Source organism: Saccoglossus kowalevskii, chromosome 1 (assembly GCF_978046115.1).
Source record: "Saccoglossus kowalevskii chromosome 1, keSacKowa6.1, whole genome shotgun sequence".
Lineage (NCBI taxonomy): Eukaryota > Metazoa > Hemichordata > Enteropneusta > Harrimaniidae > Saccoglossus > Saccoglossus kowalevskii.
In genome coordinates this window covers 11,062,250-11,080,165 of record NC_140641.1, presented here as the reverse complement: position 1 = coordinate 11,080,165, position 17,916 = coordinate 11,062,250, and the positions used below count along the sequence as shown (strand labels likewise).

General features: G+C 33.9%; 1 protein-coding gene across 5 annotated transcripts in view; it reads left to right on the top strand.

Moving 5' to 3' along the window:
* The window catches only part of LOC100329000 (synapse-associated protein 97), a 125,419-nt gene extending 109,052 nt beyond the window's left edge, over window positions 1-16,367 (top strand). For all 5 annotated transcript variants that reach the window (XM_085498703.1, XM_085498707.1, XM_085498714.1 and 2 more), the window contains 12 exons: window positions 3,358-3,514; window positions 4,627-4,729; window positions 5,774-5,882; window positions 6,884-7,060; window positions 7,446-7,515; window positions 7,829-7,928; window positions 8,826-8,876; window positions 9,296-9,349; window positions 10,158-10,262; window positions 10,576-10,748; window positions 11,071-11,275; window positions 14,062-16,367. In XM_085498703.1, coding sequence (XP_085354829.1) covers window positions 3,358-3,514; window positions 4,627-4,729; window positions 5,774-5,882; window positions 6,884-7,060; window positions 7,446-7,515; window positions 7,829-7,928; window positions 8,826-8,876; window positions 9,296-9,349; window positions 10,158-10,262; window positions 10,576-10,748; window positions 11,071-11,275; window positions 14,062-14,168 — 1,411 coding nt within the window. In that variant the 3' untranslated portion in view covers window positions 14,169-16,367. The remainder of the gene's footprint in view (window positions 1-3,357; window positions 3,515-4,626; window positions 4,730-5,773; window positions 5,883-6,883; window positions 7,061-7,445; window positions 7,516-7,828; window positions 7,929-8,825; window positions 8,877-9,295; window positions 9,350-10,157; window positions 10,263-10,575; window positions 10,749-11,070; window positions 11,276-14,061) is intronic.
* The last annotated feature ends 1,549 nt before the right edge of the window (window positions 16,368-17,916 follow it).

The following is a 17,916-nucleotide window of genomic DNA, read 5'->3' as shown; positions in this document are numbered from 1 at the left end:
GCATAGATGTAATGTTGGCATAGAAACCATCAAACATGCTGCATTCTTTGTTGATATTGTCTGGAAATCTTCTTCATTGTATAAAAAAAAAAAAAAAAAGCAGTTGGCGGTCTATAAATTAACTAAATAACAGAATGTCACATTTGCTTTCATCATTTACCTCGTTTTAGTTGCCGCTAACTAACTACCTTAAATGTATGTACTAATTATGTGCTTCTTAATCTTTAACCAAATGACTGCGCTGCTGCTTGTGTCTGGGGGAAAGATACAAACGACGAAGGTCATCCTGTTGGAAATGACTTATTTAAGTGATATTCCTATTGTGGTATGATTGGCTAAATTATCCAAGAATAATCTCTTATGGTGGCAGTTCTCAATCATTTTGCTGAATGAAGTGTCAAGTTAATCATTACTGATTCTTTACATTGAATTGTTTAAATGTTGTTTTACATCATCCATTGCCTGTTTAAACATTGCTCGTATTGACCTGTCCTTTACAGCAGAGTATCTGAGCATCTATGTTCTTTGTGCCTTAAATTTGAATTAATTACGCCTGAAATAACTATCTTTTGCTATTTATCTCCTTTCTGATTACCATAACAATATGTAATGAGCTGCATGGATTAATGTATTTTAAATACTCAAACCCTGCAAGGTCATCAATATACATTGAACGTAGCATTTTTAAGCCGGCCACCTATCTTTATTTTACAAATTTAGATTAGCAATGAAATTAAAATCGGTTATACTCCTGGAGCAGTTTTCCTTTACAATAATTCTACAAGGTTCTATTGCATTAACTTGATTTAATGCAATATCAGTTTTCTTTTTTCTGTCAGCTGCATTCGTATGCTAAGATTAAATGCATAATAATATTTCAGTTGTCGCAGTGTGTAAGCTTTTTGCTGGTAGCTACTATTGTCTGTTTATAAATATAGCAATGGCAGCCCAGTGAGCAGCACAGTTAATGTTGGTTTAAATAGAACTATTTTTATGTTTTAAGTGTCACATAAGCTGTATGCTCATTTATATTCTTCCCCTGCATTTTAATTTGGCAGTTATCAAAATTAAACCTTGTATATACATAATGAGTATTCTACAGTGTACATTTCATAATTATTTGTATTTAAAAATAGTCTGTATTTTATGGTTTCTGTTAAAGCGAGGTCAGCTGGTGTACGTGTACAGCATTTGTTGTGGAATTAGGAATATCATAGCGTCGTGTTTTTTTTCATTTTTTTTTCCATTGGGCCATGGGAACGACCATAATAAATATATTAATAATTTCAACGAATAAAAAAAACAAATCTACAGGGGGAGGGGGTATTATTAAAAAAAATTCTAATAGTCAATCCTGTGTGCAAATAAAATGACTATAGTTTAGATATTTGTAGTGTTCTCTATAAAATCCACAGTAGCTTCATCCTCTCTGGTGGAGACAGAATCCAATATTGTATACAGCCATGTAGTCATTGCTTCACTTTCGCCTTGTTCTGAATAAGCTCTTCATCTTTTATCACTGTTGTTGTCATGGCAACATAATTGCCCCAGTGTCTGTCATAAATTACCTATCCTGGTACTTGATTTAAACAAATGGTCCCTTCCTGTACTTAAACACATGTGTCAGCAGCATTCCCATGAGTCAGCTTGTTTGGTACCGCTTTTGGTTACGTGCAAAGAACAACTGTCAATTTATATGAAAATTATATGAATAGTTGGATTTGGCCAAGTTGAAATAATTACAAGAATATTGTCTTTTGTGATATGAGGGGAGAGGGGGTGTTCATTCTAAAAAAGCCTCTGTTGTGTCGTCTAAAATCCAACCCCTAGTTTCTTCTGGGATGGATGCCTGAGGTCACAAAGTTTCAAGTATGCAATGTACACATTCTGACAAATCTTTGCATTTCTTTTTACAAAACGGAAACCAAAGGTCAAAGTGTTCATGGAAAGGGTCTTTTATTCAAAACAGAGGGGGCATGTGATCAAATTTAAAATGTGGATTTTATACCATATTTCTAGCTGTAATTAAAACACATTTACTATTCTGGTTTATCCTAAACCTGTATTGATTTGATTATGATAGTATTATTTTCTGACTTTGTCTATCCATTTGTTGTGTATTTCAATTTATGTGCTCGACTATTATTGTTGCATTATTATTATTGTAATAATAAAATAACACAAAGTTGTGGTAAAAGTTTATCTTTTAATTTCAGCTAGTTGTATGCAAGAATGATCTTTTGCATGATATTTCCAACCTCTATCAGCTTTGTGAATGTTTTTGTTAAACGGTCCATTAGATCTATACTATTTAGTGATACGCAAAGTGGCCTCGTTTAATCGGAGCACTATTTTCAGTATGGCTAGGAATTTAATATTGAGAGAGAAAAAAATGATTTATTTGTATTCAATTTCCTTCAGGTTAGATGATAACAGAATAAATTATCCTAATTATTACATTCATACTATTTTACATACAATACCTTGCTTCACCTGCCACGGGTATTTCTTCAGATCCCACTCATCTTAATCACGATGTCCACAATTGCATCAGAAAGGATTTCTAATTTTCGTCTTGGGTAAGGCCATGCTTCAACCTTTTACAACATATGTGATATACTTTGAGTAGGCGCCTACCAAATACTGCACGTCTACCCACACCATGTAATGTAGGTGTCTCGTCTAATATTTCTAATCCTCTCTTAGGATGATGGTCTTTTCAATATTGATATTGTTGGAAGGTGTTTTATGATGAGCTCTAATATTATCGTATAATTCCCGCAGATCACATGCTAGTCGGCTTGCCATGACATTTTACTTCGCTGCAATGCGAGTACTCGGCAAGCGAATCTGTCTATTCCTGGTGGGTTTTCATGAGATACGATATGAACACTGTGTGTTGTCGCTTTTTTCAATGTGATTATTTTCATGTTTCTTTGAGGTCTGTACCACTTAATTTAAGCTATCTGATTTCTTGAATGACACAAGGTTGAAATTATTACAAAATTTCATAATTTTGTTTTAATTTTCATCAGTAATCTTTGGACTTTGGGGAGAAAAGTAAAATTTCCCTAGTACTTGTGGGCTGATTGATTTCATTTAGTTTCTAATTCTATATCAGGTTGAGGTCATTCTAATCTAACCTAACCTAACCTGACCTTAACTTTACTAGTATTGTTTCCTCTGCTGTAATCCATATTCTCCTTCACCTAGACCATGGTAGGATGTTAATGTTGAGCGGCTTGTATAGTGCATATGTGATTACGCTTCTCAGATTGTGATTTCCCCCAACTGTGATTCTCCCCATATAATATACACGTCTCTGTTTAACATTTTCATTTTTGATATTATTTCCAGAGAGCCTCGCAAGGTCGTTCTACAAAAAGGAACCACAGGTCTAGGTTTTAATATCGTCGGCGGTGAAGACGGAGAAGGCATCTTCATTTCATTCATATTAGCCGGAGGTGTGGCGGATCTCAGTGGCGAGCTAAAACGAGGAGACCAAATACTATCTGTGAGTAATATTAATATTATCATTATTGTTTCAGTCTTGATTGTATGAGTCGATATTTGCTCAGTTGTGCAGGATTGATGGTGTTGAAATTGCATGTAGTTTTGGTTTGACCTCATACTGCTTCTACTTGCATTAATAATTAAGGTGTGCTAAATTGTATGCATATTCACCTCTCAATGTTGCTATCTCGATGGATACAGATAGTATCAAGCAGGAAATGTCCTCCAGTCCCAGTAATATTCACAATAGTCTTGTGCACTTATGTCTTCAAATACCTAAGCGTCATGCGACGTACATCTGGAGATGTATTGTATAGAAGCGTATTTCCTCTCTATTGTCCCGTCGAATCATTTACTTGATTTATTTGCCACATCAAGTCTACAATAATAATACAATTACATAAACTTTTCCCCTATGGATAATATTGTATACAATTTAGTCAGCCTGTATATAATATCTCTAATTCACTGTGCAACCCAGGAAGGTATTAAACATTGCCCGTATGTAAGACAGTTTTATGATCACAATTGATCACATACTTTACATACGTTTGATACCGTATTTGCTTTATTAGTAGTGCTTCACTTATCCTTTTCACCACCAGACTTTCTTGTCCAAATTTGTCTGCACTTTTTTTCTTGTATTCTTTAACATTTCTGGAAATGAACCCTAATGTTGGAGTGAACTGACAAATTTGAGTCAATTTTCAGTTTTTTACTTGAATAATTTGGCTATGTTTGTCCCAATTTTCTGAAGGAAATGGCAGACTATAAATAGGACTATTTTGTAAATTTGTGATGAAAAGAGTGAGCTGGTGGTGAAAAGGCTAATGAAGGTGTGCAATATTAATTATATACATGTAGACTGTTTGTTTATGCAAGTACATGTACTACTGATAAAGCAATTACGATATTCAAATAATTTATACGACTTCATTTAAAATTATACAACTAAACAAATCATAATAACTGAACATCAAGAGCCATGTCCCCCTCTTTAATTTTGTTCATCATAGCTGCCCCTCTCCTGTCCTGTTTTGAATTTGTTTTCACTTTTGCTAGTTCAGTGCGTCGGAAGCAATTGTGACCATGTTTGACTATCTGGTTTTTTAGGTTAACAGTAAAGATTTAGTGCTAGCCACTCATGAAGAAGCAGCTGCCGCCTTGAAGAATGCTGGCCAAACAGTGACAATAGTAGCCCAATACAAACCTGAAGGTAAAATAAGCTCTACTTGGTTAATGGATCAGGTGCTCATCTTGCGCCCAAATCTACTCACAGTAATTCCCAGTGTGTATGTTTCATTGACATTTGCATTGATACGTGTAGCCTGCTTATTATTTGCTGTTGGTCACACTGCAGCTGTGCTGGATTAAATGCAGTGATTTGTGGTAGAAAGTACGAAGTGAGGGTGTAAATATATTACATGTATCGGTATATCAGATTTGTGTTTGGGTCATGCCCTTGATGCTAGCAAATTATGTGTGTTTGTGGTGTGTGATATATTTCCTCATAAGAGTGTTTCTATGGCTTTATGAAAAACAAATTTTATAATAATTGATATGGGAAAAAACAATAGTTAAAATATGACTGGGAATGCAGATGATTTTGACATTTTTGTTCAAATTAACTAAGAAATTTTACTCAGAACAACAAAAGTGAATAACAACCATTTGAGCAGTTCAATAAACTTGGTTTAAATTATAGATATACATATTGAATTGATTGCTGCTGTAAAATATCAATATTTGATGGTTTCTGAGAAGCACTGTAGTAAAACATGTGCATTTATCTAACAGTCAGACTGATGGAATATTGTTACCATGGAGACTTGTAGGCTGTTTTGCAATCAAATTGCGTTAGACGTTCAACCTCACAATTCTAATCTACTTCTTGATTTGACCTATTTACAATAATTTATCGCATTATCCAGGGGAAAAAGTCATCAAACCAATGTATTTACCCTGAAACATTCAGTTTCCTGGATCACTTGCATCAAGTCATTAACCCTGTTGGTTATATCTGGAAATTACTTGCATGGCATCAACAAAAATCTGGGCCTTGCAATGACACTCATCATACTATAATTAAAGCTTGTACTAATATTAGCCTCCTAATGGTAATATTAGCCTCATAGTGGTTTTCTCACATGGTGGTATAAAACCCCACAGCGATATAGCCCAACAGTAGAATTGTACATGCAATAGAATCAGGCTTCCAGGCGATTCACGGTGTCTTTGTGCTATTCTTACCACTTTGCAGAATACAATCGTTTTGAAGCGAAAATCCATGACTTGAGAGAGCAAATGATGAATAGCAGTGTGAGTCCCGGTAGTCTGAAGACCTCGGCTAAAAGATCACTTTACGTCAGGTAAGCTCGTCTGCAGTTTTCAAGGCTTCGTTGGTTATCTCCATGGCAACACCTTTATTACGCACACACCTCATTTGGCCCATGCTGTTTATTACTGCCTGAACATTTGACCAGTCTGGTAAATTTTCTTGTATGCCCTTCAGCTAAGAAATGTGAAGTTTTACTCAAAATAATAAAATAATCATTATTGCCAGCAGCAGTTGAACTGCGGTAATAGGTGTAACCTGGTGATGGTCCATACAAGTGGCAACATTTAGTACAAGCATTACAAAATATTCTGGATGTTTCCATGACAAATTGTCAAACTTGCAAGTTGTATACCCCTCGTCCTTGCCATTTTACCTGTTAAATTGTTGAAATAAATCAGATACACTAAATCTATGTAGTTCTTACTCAATAGGATATCCTATGATGTATCAGGACTTACTCTGATACCCTAATTGATAACATCATAGGTCAAATGGATGAGTCATCAACTTGGATGTACAGATGTATGATCTATTTTTATTTTATCCCCTCCCCCTCATGATACTGCTAATTGGGTTCCAGTGTATAAACCTAGGCTGTTCCTATTCATGATAATTGGATTTTTTTGTGCGAGTGTTTTGCTGTTATTTCCTTGCAATGATGAGACACTTGTCCCTGACGTGATACATGTTGATTTTGACAAGAGGCTGTTTCTGAGCAAATTAGTTTTGAGATGCTGACATTAATACTGATAAACCACTGCTTTGTGTGGAAGAGTACTCGTTACGTAACTGTACTGCTGTCAGATGCTGTACATTGTTACATCATTTTAAGTATTAAAGCGGCTTAGTTGTAGCATCATCCAATGTTTGATAATAGGTCCCATGTGACACATGTGTTTAATATTTGTTTGCATTAAATTCATCACAAAGTTTTAAAGTATTAAACTGGGAATGGGAGACCCATGTGTGCTTGTAATGTATGTTAAATGAGATTTTTTCTGAATGTATCTAATAAGTTGTCCTTTTTTTCAGGTCTCTGTTTGAATATGACAGGACCAAGGACAGCGGTCTGCCAAGTCAGGGACTGAGTTTTCAGTTTGGAGATATTTTACATGTAATCAATGCAAGTGATGATGAGTGGTGGCAAGCGAGACGAATTGGACCTGATGGCGAGGAAGAAGAAATGGGAGTTATTCCAAGTAAACGAAGGTATGTACACATACTATCCGATGTTGAATGTTCTTGAGTCTTGTGAAGGGCATGTCCTTTGTCAGTTGCTGATTTCTGGTGCAGTATGTACAAGACCAGAGTCTTGCTGGTCCCTCTCATGAAAAAAATATACACGTGTCTTGAGATTGGTTTCTATGTTTGCAATTGAATCAACTGGAACACTACAATGATGTGATACCATGAACTCTAGTCGTGACTGTTTATTTGACAAGAGGCTGTCCAAGTAATATATTTCAAGTAAATTGCTCTTTGAAAATGTAGTCCTAATTTATTGGTTTGCTCAACATTTTGATTAATGGGCATTAGCTTGTTTGAATTATGCATATGCTTGCTCATATATTTAAAACTGTCTATTTGTTTGTAGAGTTGAAAGAAAAGAAAGGGCTCGGTTGAAACAGGTGAAGTTTCAAAGGGGAGACCCTGATAAAAGTAGGGTGAGTACTCGTTGCGTTTTTTTTTTACAACACTCCACCCCAATACTACTGCACCCTCCTTTAATTACACCACCAATAAACTACCAGTAATCAGTTTGCTCATCAGATGCTGTTGTACAGATTAATTTTCTCCTGTGATGGACATAGTCAGCTTCCCAAATTATTTTATGAGAGGTGGTTTCTGAGTGGACAACACTGCACCCCCCCACACACACACACACACACTTGCGCATAATAAAAAAGAAAACTCGCACAAGATGCGACTCGAAGATTACATTCAAATTTATTGATTGCATTCAAATTTCCATTCTAGGCATCATTTAATGAGAAGAGGAAAAAAGGCATTGTGTTTTCTCGTAAATTTCCATTTTACAAAAGTCGAGACAGCGACCAGGATACAAGTGATGTAGAACGTAAGATACTGATCTCTTATTAATGCATAAATTATCAACAGAAGCCGAAGTTCGAACCTTCATTGCAAGATTTTAACAATGAAATTCATGAATTGACAGATGCATTGCTAGTCTAGTAATGCAGACTTGCTACTGTTTGCATTTCAAGTGAAGTCAGCATATTTGTTTTCATTCAAAATCGAATCAGGCTTAATATACATGCATACATAAATGTAAAATCCAGACGTTAATTTGCTATTATGATTGTTGTTTTTTTTAAACTCTGCTGTCATTACATCTGCTTCTTATCGCAATTGAATCCAGTGCTGTCAGTTCCTTCAACTTTCTCCAAAGGTTAATAATTGTCGTGACAAATTTTAAAATAGCATGGATTTAAGCTACAACGCTGTTAGTAAAATATGTCAATTTCTTTGGTATTGACAACATGCGTTTATGCAAGGGGGAATGTATCATTTCAACTATACATCAACAATGCAGTGTGCTGGCTTTAGTTTCACATAAGTCCTTGCTTACCTGTACCTACAAGACAGTATGAAATCTCTATCAAACAATATTGCTTTCATACGAGAAAAAAAGTAATCGAAAGGCAACAACAAATTTTGAAAAACCTTTCCCTAACAGTATTATTTCTAACAGATTGTTTTGCGGGTAATTTGTTTTCATGCATACCGGGAAAAGGTTGAATGTCTTTACTATCCGTGTGGTTATGTTGACAACTACGAGTGCAGTATGACATTTTAACCAGCCCATTCGTATATTGTACATTCTGGAAAGCACCATTGATTCATGGCTATGCACATTTTTTTTTTCTCTTCTCTTTTTTCCTTATACTTGGTATGCCTGCCGTATATATTCCCTTGTCTTCTGTTGTATTGTTTTATATATTGGACCGTTTAGCCGTCAGCTATACATGTACATCCAATGCCAGCGATAGTGAAAGTAGCTACAGTAAGTGAGCGTCGGCAAACTATGTATGCCTAATATTTAATTGTGTGAAAATATATCTTGTGGGATCTCAGGTGGTGGGAAATATTATGGGATATAGCTAATTTACTTATCTATGAATTGTTAATGTATTACCCGACCTTGTTTTATAACAAGCAGAATTAAATGCTAGTCTTAAATTCTTATTTACATGTGATCTATGCTTCGAAGGTCAGATTTTGATCTTGATAACTTTATTTTAATAGGATGAAGTATTACAAGAATGATAAATTATGTGTTTCTTTTCTGTTCCTGACTGAATTTTTTTTTCTGTGAATATTTTACGTAGTTGCATTTGTAATTGTGTTCTTTCTTTGACTTGTATCCACTGTTCAGTTTAATTGCCATGGTGACCTGTTAATTTTTTGTTTTTGCATTCCTAGGAGGCAGTGTGGAAGAAATGATTCTCTCGTATGAAGCACTTGTACAAACAGAAGGTAATGGTTTTCTTGTACTTTGCCTCTTGATGACGTTGTTCACAGGTCACTTGGGGATTGTATTAATCTCAATCATTAATTATTGAACTGTTTTTGTATGTGAAATTCAAATACCTACGCAAACCAACCCAACAAGGGGAGAATTTATAAACTGTTAAATTTTGACTACTAAAACAATCATGATGTAACATTAAGGTTGTGTGTGATGGGTTATTTGTTAGACCATGTGACTTTGTGTCATAATTATTTGAATGCCGAAGCGACCTTTAATAACTTGTGTAATCTTTCACAAAATTAATGTGCATATTTTGTTCTAATTTTGTTTTTCATTTGATCATGTAAGCAAAAGAAAATATTCTGTAAACAGCTTTTCATTTTGTACAAGAGAAAATTCCTAAAAAATACAGCGAATTAGACACTTTGGCAAAATGTAGTCCTTATGAATGTATTAAATCATCATGAAAGTAAAAATTAAACTTATCAATTTTGGGTGGGGAAAATCCATTCAAAGGGTTCATGACACTACCCTACCCCGCTAGGGAAAAATTTCAATGCGACAAATTACGATTTTCCTCTGTCATGAGAATTCATGATATGGTTTATAGCCATCAGGTTTTTGTGGATGTTTTATAATTTTACTGCCATGATGAGACACTTGTCAAAGATTCCAGAAGAAATAAATGTTGATTTGACAGAGGCTGTTTCTGAGCAAATTCCCATGACACAATTGAGATATTGGTGGTGTAAGACAGTTGCTGGCTTCACACTGACCGACTGATACTAATATTGGTATCTCTATCTCACACAGCCGTTCATTATCAAAGGCCTGTAATCATTCTTGGACCGATGAAGGACCGCATTAATGATGACCTTATTTCAGAGTATCCCGACAAATTCGGTAGCTGTGTTCCACGTAAGTAAAACAGCAAGAATGGCATTACAGTATTTGTTCTATTACAGTGTGGCTGGATTAATTTTATACGTATTCAGATGCAAAAATAAAATCCCAAAATCATGTCAAGTCAGCTTGTTGACTCCTCGGATATGAGATTTTACATGTTATTGTATAGGTGACATAAGGCATGAACTTAAATTTCATTCTTTATGTTCACACTAATTTGTGAATTTCATTTTATGAGAGTAAAAAACTATTTTTTTTTTTTCAAATCCAAAGTAGGAGTGCTGAACTGCGATATGCACCCAATAACATTTTTCTTTTTTGTTAGACACGACACGACAGAAACGCCCATATGAAGTTAATTCTAGGGACTATCATTTTGTGGAGTCCAGAGAACAGATGGAACGAGATATTCAAAATCATTTATTCATTGAAGCAGGACAGTACAATGATAACTTGTATGGAACAAGTGTAGCCTCTGTCAGAGAAGTCGCTGAAAAGGTAAGCAGATTTGGGTCAACAAGTCACCTATGTGCACCGTTATATAAGGGTGCAATCATGGACACTTGGATATTAAAGTTGTTTGTAGAATATTAGGCATGCTGCCCATCGTCTCGTAGCCATGTTGGACATGACAAATAGCTTGTTTACTAGAAAAAAGCTTTGATGGGTAATTATCGTATATGACTGTTAGCGTGATCACTGAACCTTTTTACGCCATGATGTGTGAACTTCCTTCAATTAATAATGGCTTTTCTGATTGACTTTACCCCAGCCTATTAAACTAACCCACATCATGACCTACTTGTTTTTCGCCCTACAGCAAGGAAAACATTGCATACTTGATGTGAGTGGTAATGCAATCAAACGACTCCAAGTTGCTCAGCTTTATCCCATAGCTATATTTATCAAACCTAAATCAGTGGACGGAATTATGGAAATGAACAAGCGTATAACAGAGGAGCAAGCAAGAAAGACCTATGAGAGAGCTCTGAAACTTGAACAAGAATTTGCACCATTCTTCACAGGTACAGTGCAATTGGGGTGATTTGGCATTTATTACAGACATTGTGTATGCTATAAATGATGTAGACTCGCAATATGGTTCTGTATGATTCATTTATTACCGGTATGTTGATTTTATGCAATATCAAACACTTGATGATCTACAGTATATCAATTTTGGTCGGGAAAGTTGGGTCATTCAAAGGTTTATGACTGAATGTCGAAAAAAAATCTTCAGACTTCATGATTATTTTTCTCAGACTAGAAAAATTCATGAAATCAAGGCACTTTTCAATAACAAAGGTTTTTGTGGATGTTTTTAGCTCCGCTGTCGACTTTGTCGAGCGGAGCTTATCATATGAGTGATTGTCCGTCGTCGTCGTCCGTCGTCGTCGTCCGTGTCAATGTTTTACTTTTTCGACTTCTTCTTGAAAACTACAAGCCTGAATGCTTTGATACTTGGTGTATATGTACCTTGGGTAGACCTCTCTCAGATTTGTTCATTTCATGATGATATCTTCAATTCTCTAATTTTGGTGAATATTTTTGTCATTTTTAGTAAAAAGTGATATTTTCGACTTCTTGTTGAAAACCGCAAGTGCAATTGCTTTGATATTACATATATAGGTACTACATGTCGACCTCTCTCAGATTTGTTCATTTTGTAATGATATCTTTAGTTCTCTAATTTTAATGAATATTTTTGTCATTTTTGGTAAAAAGTGATATTTTCAACTTCTTGTTAAAAACCGCAAGTCCAATTGCTTTGATATTACATATATAGGTACTACATGTGGACCTCTCTCAGATTTGTTCATTTTGTAATGATATCTTTAATTCTCTGATTTTGGTTAATATTTTTGTCATTTTTGGTAAAAAGTGATATTTTCAACTTCTTGTTGAAAACCGCAAGTCCAATTGCTTTGATATTACATATATAGGTACTACATGTCGACCTCTCTCAGATTTGTTCATTTTGTAATGATATCTTTAGTTCTCTAATTTTAATGAATATTTTTGTCATTTTTGGTAAAAAGTGATATTTTCAACTTCTTGTTAAAAACCGCAAGTCCAATTGCTTTGATATTACATATATAGGTACTACATGTGGACCTCTCTCAGATTTGTTCATTTTGTAATGATATCTTTAATTCTCTGATTTTGGTTAATATTTTTGTCATTTTTGGTAAAGAGTGATATTTTCGACTTCTTGTTAAAAACCGCAAGTCCAATTGCTTTGATATTACATATATAGCTACTACATGTGGATCTCTCTCAGATTTGTTCATTTTGTAATGATATCTTTAATTCTCTGATTTTGGTTAATATTTTTGTCATTTTTGGTAAAAAGTGATATTTTCAACTTCTTGTTGAAAACCGCAAGTCCAATTGCTTTGATATTACATATATAGGTACTACATGTCGACCTCTCTCAGATTTGTTCATTTTGTAATGATATCTTTAGTTCTCTAATTTTAATGAATATTTTTGTCATTTTTGGTAAAAAGTGATATTTTCAACTTCTTGTTAAAAACCGCAAGTCCAATTGCTTTGATATTACATATATAGGTACTACATGTGGACCTCTCTCAGATTTGTTCATTTTGTAATGATATCTTTAATTCTCTGATTTTGGTTAATATTTTTGTCATTTTTGGTAAAGAGTGATATTTTCGACTTCTTGTTAAAAACCGCAAGTCCAATTGCTTTGATATTACATATATAGCTACTACATGTGGATCTCTCTCAGATTTGTTCATTTTGTAATGATATCTTTAGTTCTCTAATTTTAATGAATATTTTTGTCATTTTTGGTAAAAAGTGATATTTTCGACTTCTTGTTAAAAACCGCAAGTCCAATTGCTTTGATATTACATATATAGGTACTACATGTGGATCTCCCTCAGATTTGTTCATTTTGTAATGATATCTTTAGTTCTCTAATTTTAATGAATATTTTTGTCATTTTTGGTAAAAAGTGATATTTTCGACTTCTTGTTAAAAACCGCAAGTCCAATTGCTTTGATATTACATATATAGTACCACATGTGGACCTCTCTCAGATTTGTTCATTTTGTGATGATATCTTTAATTCTCTAATTTTGGTGAATATTTTTGTAATTTTTGGTAAAAAGTGATATTTTTGACTTCTTGTTAAAAACCATAAGTCCAATTGCTTTGATATTATTACATATACATGTAGGTACTACATGTGGACCACTCTCAGATTTGTTCATTTTGTAATGATATCTTTAATTATCTAATTTTGGTGAATATTTTTGTCATTTTTGGTAAAAAGTGATATTCTTGTTAAAAACCACAATCATTTATGGTGAAAAATGATATTTTTGAATTCTTGTTGAAAACAGCAAGTCCCATTGCATTGATACTATGCATATTGTTCATTTTCTAATGATATCTTCTGTTCTTTAATTGAAATGTGCATTGATAACAGCGGAGCTATCTCAGCCGAGAGGCTGCTTGTACAATTTTATTGCCATGATGAGACACTTGTCAAAGATCCCAGAAGAAATAAATGTTGATTTGACAGAGGCTGTTTCTGAGCAAATTCCCATGACACAACTGAGATATTGGTGGTGTAAGCAAGATACTGACTTTACACTGATAGACAAAAAAATATTAGTACATTTATCTTGATTTTGTTATTCACATTTGAATATTTCCAAATTAATGTTTGCATTCTGAGCAAAGGATCAGTTAAAATAAATTATTTATATTGCATTTCCACTAATTAAGAACTAGTGTTTCATAACATTGACCTTTTATTTTATGTCTATTTGTTCTACAGCAATCGTACAGGGCGACACTGCAGAAGAAATCTACAAGGAAGTAAAGGAGGTGATTGGTAGAGAATCTGGACCAACCATCTGGGTACCAGCTAAAGAGAAACTGTAGGCCAACCATCTGGGTACTAAAGGGATGCTATAGGCACACATACGTACATTGAGGTGTCTAAATCCAATCTACCTGTCGAAGGTCATCGTGTTTGTATATAGCGAGCGGTACTAGTATTTTTATCGAGAACATTGGAGGAAGTTTAGTGAAAACATTTCAAATTAAACAGCCTCACAAAACCATGAAATGTACATAAAGTTATAAAGTAGGTGCTGATTGGTTAATACAGATTGCAGGAAATCTCTCTACTAATGGTGGTGCAGGGAATTATGGGAAAATTCTTCACTGCCATAGAACGCTTTCCCATCAATTGTGCTGAACTCTTTCAATTATCCCGGCCCAGTCACAGGTTTTCTGATTAATAACCAGTCAGCTGTTCATTATGTGATGAGACTAGTAATGGTCCTGTCATAAATTAACAACAACAAAAAGCATTAATGAAATATTACGAAATGATCGAAACACTAATAAACCAAATAATTTGTAAAAAAAAAAATTAACCTAATTCTAACAGCAAGTTTGGTATTTGGTGTTGCTTGTTATATTTCATTGACTGAATCTATAAAATTTCTGGAAATGCAACACAATCACTTACAGTTAAACTAAAACTTAACGAGGATGTGATTTGGTAGGGAAGAAAAAAAAAACATGATGAAAAAAAAAAAAAAAATTACTTTGTACAGTAGATATCTTGTCCATACTATGGTATTATTACCTTAAAATCAGTGGTTATTAAATAGCATTCAAAACAAGATGTATTTTTTCATACATATATAGACTTAAACATCTGCACTTCTCCCCTGCAATTTGGTATACAAAACCTTTAGTTTTTTCTACTCAGTTGATACCATTATTATAGCAGGTGGGAGTAAGCAGGTAGAATATAAATTTCCTACACTTGCATGTGAAAGGGAAAATGATGACATTTTGTTACATCATATAATCATTGTTTTCCCTTTACAAAGAGTGTTTTGGGGGGATTTTGTTACCATGTTTTGTAGAATGTTAATTTGTTTTGATTTTAAGTCTGTACAAAGTTCGTAGGTATATATATATAGTAAGACTTGTTTCTTAATTCCTAACACCTGTGTATATTTACCCATTCCAAAAAATCCCTTTATCAGATCTTATCAGGAATCTGTTTTTTTTTCCTCACAGAAATTAGTATTACCACACTCTACTGTCATTCCTATTGACGGGTTTCAATGTTTACACGTATCTTAACATTCGCTGAAAATTTTATGCGTTTTATAATTATATATATTATTTTTTCAAAGGGAAGCGCAGCTATATTATTTAGCTATTTACTGTTGTATATATATCTGTCGGCCAGCCTCTCTATTCACAACCATTGAGACTTTTGAAGTTTGTAGATATTCTTCAACTATGACACATTTGCATGTATATTGTATGACCGTTGCCCTATCTGCAGCTATACATATGAATCGCGTTATTCAAGTCCTTTTTTAGCGTCAAAATTAGCATATTATGGATAGTTAGCTGTCATATCCACATGTCTAGGATTTTTTAAAATTTGTTGTGTATGTATGCAAATGTGTCTCATTGTGGGGAGAAAAAAAGGGGTATATTTTCTGAATTTTTGTATTTATGTGACAACTAACATTCTGTGATCAAGTATGTGTCCGGTTTCATCTTTGTTTAAATTTTTAATATTCATAAGCAGTATAGTCACATTGCTAGTGCTCAATATTCAAAATGGTGCAGATGTTTGTTTGTTTTTTTAAATTTGACTTTTCATTTTTGTTACTGAATTATTTATATCGGAAAAGTGTCTGTTTTTAACTGATTTATGATTAATAACTTCAAAAGTCTCTTCGGTCACAGTACACTTATTACTTTGCTGACCAAGAATGACCTTATGTTGACCAGGGAATACTAACACCAATAACATGTGATGTGAATGTTAGGTGGTTTTAATTACGTAATGGCTTGTCATATTTTGCGGGGGTTCATTCATATCAGACAAGCTTTTAAAATCATCATGGCCCTCTTGAGACAAGAAAATGTGTGCTTTCGTTTTCATAGTTGGAGCAGTTCTACATGCATCGCACTTCCAGTGTCGCAAATACGAGTTGTTTTATGCCACATGTTAGTATATGTATACTGTCTTTTTCTCAAGGTATTTTCTTTTTTATATCCAGCAGTCTATGGCAATAAAAGAAAAATAACTTACAAGAATCAGTTGTATTCCTTTCATTACATTTTTCCTCTATTCACGAACATTTATTACATTGCATGACAGACGCAGAACAAATATGTGCCACAAAAATCAAAACAAAATTTGTCTTTTTAATAGCTCAATGTCCATCTTTCAGAGGGAATATGTTGTTGAGATACAATAATCCCAAAATTCTTTCGCATTTGCAGAATCTAGTGCAATGTTTTGATGCGACTACAACGCTATGACCTTTTACCTGTTTTTGACTTTGTTGTTCAAAGCACTCAATGGGAGTCTTTGTTGTTACCATGTATGTCTGTTCTATCAGTATCTCAAACTGTGGTGAGATTTTGGTATCTTGATAATGTGCAGACTTGATTAGTTTTGGGTAAAAATCCATGCGTAATAATTAACTAATTTGCATTATAATTAGTCAGCTTCTCTGATCTTGAGTACTAATTATAAGAGGCTTGGTGGACAATGCTGAAGACATGATTCATTTTGGTTTGAAATCTGTGCATACTGATTACCTAATTTACATACTCCTCACATTTCACTGAAATTTAGTACATAGATGTACTAGCCTAAGGTTGTGAATGATGCATATTATCTCATTTTTATTAGCAAAAAAGTAGTATTAGTTTTCATTTTCTTTGTGAAAGTCATTAAGAGTACTTTCTTCATTTAAAACAAATGCCGGTTTCTTTATCAATAATGCCAATTTACTGGATAAAAACTGAACAAGTGTATAGTTCACATAAATAGAAAAAGTTCAGTGAATATGAATACAACTAGTTTACAATCTGCATATAAATACAACCACAGTGGTTCACAATCTCCATATTAATTCAACTGCAAAGGTTCACAATCTGCATATAAATGCAACTGCAAAGGTTTACAATCTGCATATGAATACAACTACAAAGGTTTACAATCTGCATATGAATACAACTACAAATGTTTACAATCTACATATGAATACAACTACAAAGGTTTACAATATGCATATGAATACAACTGCAAAGGTTTACAATCTGCATATGAATACAACTGCAAAGGTTTACAGTCTGCATATGAATACAACTACAAAGGTTTACAGTCTGCATACGAATACAACTACAAAGGTTTACAATCTGCATATGAATACAACTGCAAAGGTTTACATTCTGCATATGAATACAACTGCAAAGGTTTACAATCTGCATATGAATACAACTGCAAAGGTTTACAATCTGCATATGAATACAACTACAAAGGTTTACAGTCTGAATATGAATACAACTGCAAAGGTTTACAATCTCCATATTAATACAACTGCAAAGGTTTACAGTCTGCATATAAATGCAACTGCAAAGGTTTACAATCTGCATATGAATACAATTACAAAGGTTTACAATCTGCATATGAATACAACTACAAAGGTTTACAATCTGCATATGAATACAACTGCAAAGGTTTACAATATGCATATGAATACAACTGCAAAGGTTTACAATCTGCATATGAATACAACTGCAAAGGTTTACAATCGGCATATGAATTCAACTACAAGGGTTTACAATCGGCATA